Source organism: Oryza glaberrima, chromosome 8 (genome assembly GCF_000147395.1).
Source record: "Oryza glaberrima chromosome 8, OglaRS2, whole genome shotgun sequence".
Lineage (NCBI taxonomy): Eukaryota > Viridiplantae > Streptophyta > Magnoliopsida > Poales > Poaceae > Oryza > Oryza glaberrima.
The window spans coordinates 16854135-16864844 of NC_068333.1; the positions used below are offsets into that span (position 1 = coordinate 16854135).

General features: G+C 38.6%; 1 protein-coding gene across 1 annotated transcript; it reads left to right on the top strand.

Annotated features, from left to right (window-relative positions):
- Positions 1-6815: 6815 nt before the first annotated feature.
- LOC127782540 (heavy metal-associated isoprenylated plant protein 23-like) lies at positions 6816-8186 on the top strand. The gene is made up of 2 exons (XM_052309798.1): positions 6816-7329; positions 7642-8186. Exons 1-2 carry the CDS (start codon positions 7167-7169, stop codon positions 7929-7931), a joined length of 453 nt encoding a protein of 150 aa, XP_052165758.1. The 5' UTR covers positions 6816-7166; the 3' UTR covers positions 7932-8186.
- Positions 8187-10710: the final 2524 nt, after the last annotated feature.

Below are 10710 nucleotides of genomic sequence, written 5' to 3' on the forward strand. Positions count from 1 at the left end.
CTTGCTGTCCAAAAAGGAGAATTAGGTTTTAAACCTAAAAGACAAAACATGTGTTATTAGACGTGGGATTAATTTGATTTTGCTGCCACATTTGTGAATGAAGGTTTAATATCTTTCATGTGATGGTTCCCAGCTTCTCAAAATACGTCGTTAAATTATAACTAAATCTGTTATCTAGTACTATCAAGACTCGTGATAGACGTATCCCCAATTCAATTGAACCTAATTGCATATATCCAAATATCATAAATGAAAATTGGACTCATTTTGTTACCTCAATGGCTCAATTTGAATGCTTATCTCAGGATCCAATTCACGGAATCGACTTTCATGCATTTTGCCAAAATATCTTTTATTTACAGCCGCTCTAGTAATATCCTTAATTATGACAATCTTGGGCATAATCCCCCAACACAACATTGCATCGAAAAAATTAAATGTATGAGTGAGCGTATCTCAACTGATTAAATTTCTTATGGTAGAATCTGTCTACTCGGATTTAATTAAATTGTAGACTCGACACCCTTCAGTAAACTAGATGAAACCCTGCGTGTTGCTGTGAGAGTTCTATATAATAATAGTATAAATAATACTCCCTTCATCCCAGAATATAAGTATTTTTAGAGTTGAACATGGTTATTAAGAAAGTAGATAGAAGTGAATGGTGGAGTGTTGTGATTGGTTGAGTAGTGGAGGTAGGTGGGAAAAGTGAATGGTGGAGAGCTGTGATTGGTTGGGAAGAGAATGTTGGTGGAGAAGTTGTTATATTTTAGGACAAATTTTGAGGGGTAAATGTTGTTATATTTTGGGACGGAAGGAGTATATAAGATAACTGGATGACATAACTACATCAACTTTATATAATTTTCATCTTTGATTGACCATTGAAAAAAAATATAAACAATTAAGATGACATAGTTTATGATAATCTAAATCATTCAAAAGCAGAAATAATGTGATATGGCTCAATAACTAAGGAAAACGAAGGAAGATAATATAGATTGATCATCCAAAAGAAAAATTAAAGTGATATGACTTCATAGGAGAAGAAACGAATGAAGATAATTTGAACCATAGATCAATCATCCAACGGCTAAAAGTAATTGAAGTAATGTGACTTAATGAGATAAAAGAGAAATATCATTAACTACACTTAGTGTGGATGAGCTTTATAGATATGTAGGTCATCCAACAAAATTCATAAGAGAAAAAATGAAGATAATAGATCAATCATCCAATGGTTAAAAACAAATGAATTGATGTGGTTGTATGAGAGAATGGAGAAATAGTATTGACTACACTTAGTGAGGATAAACTTTATAGATATATAGGATGTGTGCGTGTATTTGAGTGTATGCGTTTATATGTGTTTTTAGAGAAAGCTCCAAAGTTAATTATTGTGTCTGTGTACACCCTGATTGTTGCATAAGCCAGAACAAGATTGGCCAGATGCCTCAAAGGATCGATCCAAGCTCTCCTTTTTCTGTGGAAAAGCATCAACCTTTTTTCAGGGCACCAGTTAAGCTAGTACTACCTCTATTTCACAATGTAAGACTTTTTAGCATTACCCACATTTATTTAGATGTTAATGAATATATATATATATATATATGTGTGTTTAGATTCATTAACATCTATATGTATGTGGGCAATGCTAAAAAGTCTTACATTGTGAAACGGAGGGAGTACATAAGAAGCCAAGCCATGCATACACAATGATTGATCATGGGCAAGAGGGACAGCCATAATGCGCTGCTATATAGCCACCGGCTTTACTAATATTAATATCCTCTCGAGTCGTCGTCAGAGCCGTCGTTGCCACCGGATGCATGCAGTACGCGATCTCGATCTCTCTTTCTTTTTTTTTCCAAAAGAGCGGTTCTATTTTCGCGCTCCATGGATCGTCGCTTAATTGTCAAAAGCCAGCCGTTGATGAGTGGAGTAGTAGTGAGATACATGCAGCTGTGGTTCCTACCTATCATGGATTCGATGTCAAGATGGATGCTACAATATGCAAGTCATCATCCTGATCAAACAGGGGACAATGGTTTTTGTTGGTTGGTTTGTGTGTGCACAGTATCCAGAGGTCAGAAATATATAATCACATTTTATCCTTATTGGAAAAAAGTCTATGTTTGGTAATTGAATTTGCTCAAAATATATTTTTCACTTCCAACACAGAACCAATTTTTTTTTCATCCTTAGCTTTTTTTAAAAAATAATAACATCCATAATATATTTTATGGTGTTTTAAACTTTTAATCGGTATGAAAGTGGTTTATCCCTACCATGAACTTCAATTAGGTAATTTCATAGGGGATCAGCCATACAACATTCGATAATTTACTTGAAGATCAGCCAAACAACATTCAACCAAATATAAGTATATAGCATATTTGAAATGTAATTAAATTATAACTACACAATAATTACTATAATTGCAATCTAGTTTATACATAACTTGTCAAAATTTACCCCCGGAAGTTGTGGCTACCTTCACAAGCTTTGAAGCCACATGTTGTGGGTTTGACTCCCTCCCAAGGATGACTTGCAGTTTTTTTCCTTGTATGCCGCCCAAATCTCAAGACAATCCGGTGGTCACAAATTCAAAAGTTTGGGGGAGAAAAACCATCGAATATTTTTTAGCTACTACTTCCATTTCATAGTTGTGGCCCTAAAAGCAACATATACATCAACAAAATGTGCACAGAAAGAATATGAACTTAAAAAACTCGCTTTGTTTTCAAACAAAAACTGCTAAAAATAATACAGTATGTTGTAAAGTGTTAATTTTTCGATTTTTGAAAGTTTTGGGATGAAAAACAACCAACTTCAAGCAAAAGTCAATCGCCAAAAAAGAGCTTTTATTTACCTTTTAATAAGGGGGGAAAGCTGAAAAAAATTGGATAGATTGACAATAATGTGCTGTTCATGAGAAGAACTTTAATTCAACTTGAGAGTTTTCTATTATAAATGTATATAGATCAAACCCCAAAATAAAAAAAAATAAGCATGCAGAAATCACATGCAGTACATAACTAATTGGATGTGTCAAGTGTGTTGATCAATCACAATCACAAAATTCGAATGGTTAATTCTAGACACGTACGAATTCCTTAGTTAGCATGACTATAGATTGTGATGTGTGTGGGGCCTAATAATCGGAAGGTACTTGTTCCAAGTTAGGTAGTAGGTCACTGTTTAATTTCCAGCTCGATCTACAGTGCGTCACCAATTAAGCTAGCCTCATATTCTCCTCTCGTAAAAGTGGTCGATTGTCATATTCCACGTTCATCATTGATCATTCCCTGGGTTCGTTATTTGCAGTCGTACATGGTTTGTAGTACCTCACAACCATATAATTGGTATATATGGTGTGTGTTGTGGATTGGTTCCACATGTCCATATACTCCAACGTAGGAGTATTTTATTATTAACTCTTTTATATAAAATGAGAATGAAGCTTAGGGTGCATATGAACTTAACAACACAAGGAAGCGCGTGAAAATTAACAAGAAAATTAATGGAAACAGACCTTGTATACTCTGGTAGTCCATCCGTCCTAAAATAATTTAACTTTTGTATATAAATCAATTATGTTCAGATTCAAATACAAAAGTTTATTTATTTTCGGATGAAGAGAATAATTGTTTGATGTAATCACTACAACTATTTAATTCATAACATTTAATTAGGAAACGAATGAAAACTTGCAATAGTTATGTTTTCATTTCTTATCAATAGACAAATGTTTTGAATCCCAAGATAATGCACGAGTAGTGATTCCTTTGGTTCATTTGACTTTCAAACATTTTGTCATGCTTTAGAAAAGTTGATTTATTTTTAGGCGGAGAGAGTAAATGGATAGTGTAATCACAATAACTATTTAATTCAAAACATTTAATTAGGATATGAGTGAAAATTTACGCGCGGTTATATTTTGATTTCCCTCAATCGACAAATGTAAGGAACCCCAAGACAATGAGCCATGTTATATAAGGACAGTGATTCCTTTAAAGTTCATATGATTTTCCAACATTTTGTCATGCTTCGTAGCACCTCTAGGGTCAATATATTCTTTGGTGGCCTTTCAGCTACGCATAAATTTTTGGCCATCCATTATTTCGGAGTATCTTCAGCCAGGCATTAAGGAGATAAGTCCCATCTAGACAAGCTAGTTCGATCTTATCATCTACGTTTAGATGGTCAAGATCTTATTAATACATCATATATAGTCAAATTAGAACAAAAGAGAAAAGCTGAGTTGATATATATTCTTTGTTCCTTCTTTTCTCTTCTTCAATGCCAATTTTCGCGCTCAACACACTGCAAAGTCTTCTCCTTGGAATCTCACTGGACATATATAAGCACCTTGTTGCGTGCAATTTTCTCTCGTAAATATGACGAACAAAACTTTGCGCACAATTTTGACTTGAAAGACCAGGTTGAGAAGTGGAAGGAGTATATTTTTGAATGGATGGTAGGAATATATTTTGCAACCCTAATTAAGCTTTTACAAAAGTTTTAAAGCGACCGTGCTTGATCTCCAAATTGGAAGCTATTCAATTTTTAAGATATATATGTATCTTTGGTCAATATTTAGAGTTGTTTCGCATGATGTAGCATCAAGCTAAACAAAAATTGGCTGAATTTAAAGAAATTTGGCAAACATGAAAACTTGTCCCAAATTACAGAGATAAAATTTTTTTAATTTCTTTTTTTAGGGGGCAATAGAAAGGAATTTTCTGAAAATTTCAAAATGTAAAGAAACAATAAATAAATATTGGTTAAATCTAAACAAATTTTTATAAACTCGGAAATTTAATACGTTTTGTGATGATGATATCCTAGTAGGGAAAAATACCCTTTGTTTCGAAATTGCAGTTCAAAATATAGAACCCTGGCCTAAGTTACCACAGGGTAAAAGTGTCATTTCTAAAATCTTCTGTCTCCATTTGAGCAAAATAAAATAAAATAAAATATTAGCCGCAAATTGTAATTTAACAAATTGCAATCAAACACTTTAGAGCAAATTTTGCCATTATATACTTTTTGTTTGCTCATTGGTAAGTGAAAACTAACGATGGCATGGCCACTAGAGCTAGCCAGCCATCTCTCTGTGTTAGTTTTGCTATAGTCGATTAATTAAGGAGATGTAAAAACTATTTATTTTCGTAGTTTCCTTGTTGTTAACTATTGGAATTCATGTATTAGCTACTCCCTCCCTCCGAAAATATAAGCATTTTTAGCATAGTGACAAGTCAAACATTTTTAACTTTCATCGCAAAAAAACATTTTTAACTTTGACTATTAATAAAAAATAAAAAAAATCAATTATTTAAAATTGATGTTACTAGATTTATCATTAAACAAACTATTTTTACAGATATTGTTGGTTAAAATAGTATCTCGAAGACCGTGTCAGGGTATAAAAATACTTATATTTTGGGACGGAGGGAGTAGCACTTAGAGTACTTTAATTTGTATATACTATACGATCATGCATCCACTTAGGGCAGGACGAAGACTGACGACATCACAATTTTGCACGCTTTTTCTGCAAATTAAGGTGGACGAAAAGACGAATGAAGTTAATTAGGAAAAGATGACTGACCGGCTGCCGTTCAAAGAGGGTTAGGCAGCACCAAGCACCTAAGTGCTAGAGGAACTAGAGCAACACTTTCAGGTCTTCCCTTATTTACTGAATGAATGGACTATATCAAAGTCGCAATTTTAGAAACTAGTATATATATGTAATATCCCATGCATCTCACGAATTAATTAACCTAAAAGTGTCGGAATGTCGTTCTATATACGTCTACACATTAATCCAATATCTTGAACAATTGTGGAATGGTCATCCTAGCTATACCCAAAATTCACCATTCCCTGACACTGTTCTTTCTAAAGATTTTTGCATCACGAGAAAAGTGAGATTTTGTTTTTGATGGGTGATCGAGTTAGGTGAAGGCCGAAAGAACTTCACCAGCTCAGGGAATATTTATGTTTCAGTTCTGAGTTTCATACCGAGGCACTCTTTGATTTTTAGGAAAAACAAATAAAATTTGGAGGATTTTAATCGTAAGATAAATTCCTTGGAATGTCTTTGAAACAAATGATTGATTTTTTTTTAATATTCTTATAAAATGATCAATCTTATACATATTTTGGAAGAAAGTTAGCAAGAACTTCAATCTATCTAAAATTTCATTTTGAGTATATGTGTTTCATCCTATTCCTCTATTTTTCCCTGTGTTTTACTGAAACGATCATTCTTGTATTTTTTTTCTCTTATGTTTTATAATACTTTGTTTTGCATTCGTTTTCTCAATCATGTGTTTCAAAAGAAGCCCTGAATTCTTTTTTTTTCAATTGTTTAAGCTATTTTTTATTTTTGCTTGTTATTTTGTTAATATATTTATTCCTGTAATTACGTAGACATATAATCCACTAGAATAATCCAGTCAATAATGTTTTCAAACTGCACAATAATGTATTGAAATAAGATATTTTGCACGTGCATGTGGGCATGTTGTTTTTCGGCCATTCCAGTCTGTACTACAAAACAAGGTAAGCATGGATGAGGAGATACTCCCTCTAGTAAAAATATTTGATATTTGACTGGACGGAGTACTTCTATTTTTCTTTTTGTTTGTTTTATGTTGTTAAGCCTTTCAAATTAATGAGCAGGTACAGGGGGCGAATATATCATCTCTACTTTATCAACAGTGGTCGGCCATGGCTTTATATCATTTGAGAGCTGGAACTCTCCTATATAAGAACAATCATGTGTGGCAAAATGTGTAATCAGGTCAGCGTGTGCAGTGAGCTGTGTAGGAGGAAGCAAAGGAAAGCAAAGCAAAGGTAGGAAGGAACAAAGGCATCTCAGAGAAAGCTCCTTGCCAGCAACTCCCACACACTAATCCTTAGCTGCATCACTGCATCCTGACCTTGATGTGCACAAATTGCCTTCTCTGATTCTCTCCCTGCATCCTCTGTCTATATATAAGCAGCCATTACAAATAGCATGTCACCAAATTACCCAAGCTAGCTAGAGATTACAGTACTTGATCTCTTATCTCTTTCCAGGGAAAAGTTTCTTCTATAATTAATTAGTAGAGTTTGCACTTGATTAGTAACTTTCATTAGAGGCAAAGTTGAGAAGCATGGGAGGCACGCTGCACTACCTGTCTGATCTGCTGCTGGGTGGCAGCAGCGGCAAGACTAGCCACAAGAAGAAGAGGCAGTTCAACACGGTGGAGCTGAAGGTGAGGATGGACTGCGACGGCTGCGAGCTCAAGGTCAGGAACACCCTTGCCAACATGAAAGGTACTACGACGTGAACTCTCTGACACAATATATAATGGTCTCCACACAAGCCAAATTTAATTAGTCAAAAACCACCGTTTGCGAAAGCCAAAACGATCGACTAGGTTAATTTGTTTCAATCCAAGAAAAAAAGTGTTCGAAACACTTCTACAAATGGGGATTTAATTTCTGTGACGGGTTTTGGTTTGGAACCGACATATGTAACAATTCCAATGTAAGGTTTCAAACTATAACCCGTCACAGAGATATCAGGTTATGTACGCTAGCTGAGGCGGTGAGTTTATTATGGAGTACGTATATATATGGACGCAGGGGTGCAGTCGGTGGAGATAAACAGGAAGCAGCAGAAGGTGACGGTGCAGGGGATGGTGGACACGCAGCGGGTGCTGCGGCGGGCGCAGTCGACGGGGAAGCGCACCGAGCTGTGGCCGTACGTCCCCTACACCAACCCGTACGTGGCGCCGCCGGCGGCGTACGACAAGAAGGCGCCGAACGGGCACATCCGCCGGGTGGACGCCGTGCTGCCGGTCACCCCCAGCCAGGAGGAGCGCCTCGCCACCCTCTTCAGCGACGACAACCCCAACGCCTGCGCCGTCATGTGAACCAACATATATCTATCATCTCGATCGAACCATTAGCAATCGGTTCATGAACTAAACTAGCTTAATACTATGGTGGGCGGATAATATGTGATGTAGAGGCTGAGTTTAATTCCATTATCGAAGAGAAAAACACAATAGTTTTGCTATGAAGATTTGGTGCCATATTTTGAACTTGTTTCTAGCTACCAAGTGATTGCTAATTGTACTTTAGTATATGTAAGTTTATTTGCATCTCTAATAAAATTTTCTTGAGGAGATACTAGAAGGTATCATATTCTTTATGTAAAATTGTGTATCACTAATATCCCAAGTACTCGAAGGTAGAATTTTGTACCGCTCCCATCCGGCCACGACTACTGCTCTCTCTTATATAAGGGGTGTGGTGCGCTAGTGCGTGAACCAGACTGCGCCGGTGGCAGGAGGAGAGGAGGCCGACAAGGCTGTCGGTGGTGGGCACATTGATAGGGTAGCAGGCGCGTCTCGATGGGTCAGTGACGGCGAGCTTCACGGTGGTGCCATGGTTGCGGAAGAGTAGGAGGTGGACACCGCGGTAGTCCAGGAGGAACTACCGGAGAGGAACGAGAAGGAGAAGCCGCAGGGAATGCCCCAAAGGCGACAGAGAGGACAGAGTAAGAGGAAGCCAAGGAGGACTGGTGGCACCACCCACTGCCACATGTCCATGCATAGTGTCTCTCTCGTACTTGGGGTGTTGGTGCTGCTGGGGGTCGTCGCTAGAGCTGCACCTATCGCCCACAGGTCGCAAGCCACTCGTCCTGAATACCCTTCTCCCGCCCTCTGTCGCCTCCTTCCCGGAATCAATGTCTCAGTCTTCTTCCTTCTCGCTTCCTTCTCCCTTGTCTTCCCATATTTCCCCCGTCAAGGGTGGTGGCCACAGCGTCACCGAGCTCATGGTGGAAGATTGATGGTAGCAGTTATATGAGAAGTGGAGCTAGCTTAGGCGGCCATGGACTCGTTGGCGGAGACGACCCTCCTGCCACAACCGGCTCCAACTCTTCCAGACCCTTGCCTCCTTCGTAGTGTTCCCCAACCTTCGGTCCCTCCTTGCCTCCTTTCCCCTTCCCTCACTGCCTCTCACTTGCCTCTGCCATCCTGGGCATGCTGCACACAACCTCCTCCATGGTCCATGAAGGTGCACTCCCGAACACCAGCACATACACCGTTGTCATTGAACACCTCGCCTCACGGGGTTTGTGGAACAGGTGCTCGAGGTGTTTGTAGCACCCTGAAATTTTCAAGTTTTAAAATCCAGAAACAAAAAATGGGAATAATAAAGAAATGTTTGTCAAAGTTCGTTCATATTGGTATTTGTTGGATTTTATTTTCTTTTCTTTTCTTGTTGTGCCAGTGCCTCAATTAAATAAAGTTTAAGGTTATTTTCAAATTCTAAATTCAATTTTGAATTTAGAATAATGTTCATTAAAGAACCATGATTATGAAATAATATTAATTAATGATTTATTTTCAAATAAAAGTAAATGCTATGTATGTTCCTTAAAAAACTCTTTTATGAATTAATATCTCTTTAAGCGATTATTTTACAAATGAAAATTTCAAATTATTTAGTTTCTAAAAATCCCTTATAAGGGTTGATTCCCTGATTATTTTTGTAAGCAAATACTATTAATAAAGTATTTATCAAAAAGTCCAATTTATGAAATAAATTCCAAACCATCTTTTGTTGAAAAACCTTTCTAGGAAAAGTCTGTTTTTGGCCCCCAGTTTTCCCTCTTTGACCTTTTTCTTTCCCCTTCAGGCCAGCCTAGCCCATCCAAACCCTAACCCCATCTGCCAGAAGTCGACTTCACCTCCTATTCTTTCGTCTGGCCTTCCTTTTCTCTCCTTCTGTCTCTCCTATCCGGCCCAAGCCACCGGGCCTGCCTTGGCCCAGCCGGTCAAGCCAGCCTAGCAAGTAGAGCCACCAGCCGCTCCTCGCAGCGTGCAGCGCCGTTCGATCGCCGCCGCCCACCCATATAGGCCCGCATGGCCGCCCTTCGCCGGCAAGCCAACCGTCGCGCGCCTTCCGCTCCTCTCGCCATGCCTCGATGCAGCCAGGGACCACTGCGCTATCGCCAAACCTAGCGAGCCGTCAAGCCGATGCCGCTCTCCCCTGAACGTGCAGAGATGTAGCCTAGAGGGGGGGGTGAATAGGCTTTCCTGCAATTTTCTCAAAAAACGCAGCGGTTAAATTGACAGGGCCCGGAACCTCCTGGTGATGAACACCGGAACTTCCTGGCAGTGATGAGCAGCCCGGAACTTCCGGAGTTCTTGAGCCAGGAACTTCCGGGCAACAGAGAAAAACGAAATATGAGAAGTATAACAGGTCCTAGCTAGTGAAAATCAGGCACAGGGTTGCACAAGATGAAAATCACAAGATACCAGCAGATTCAAACACAGATCAAGCACACGAGAGACAAAGGCGATTTTTTTCCGAAGTTCGGATCACACGGATCCTACTCTCCATTGAGGTGCTCCAAAAAGCGGGTCTCGATTAACCCCTTGCCTCACTTATGCAAAGATCCAAGAAGAGGTCCACAGTCTTCAACTCAACACTTCTAGGTTGTTTTCTAGAATTGAGTGACCACCAAGATCCAACTCACAATTCCTTCTAGAAAAGACCACAAGTGCAAGTTGCTCTACCTAGGACAACCTCTGAAAACTCAGCACAAGAAACTTTACTCACTTACCTCGTTTGCTTGCGGAGGTGAGGAAAACCTTCATAAACTTTCCCGGGACATCCACAAGATCTTTGGAAGCTCGC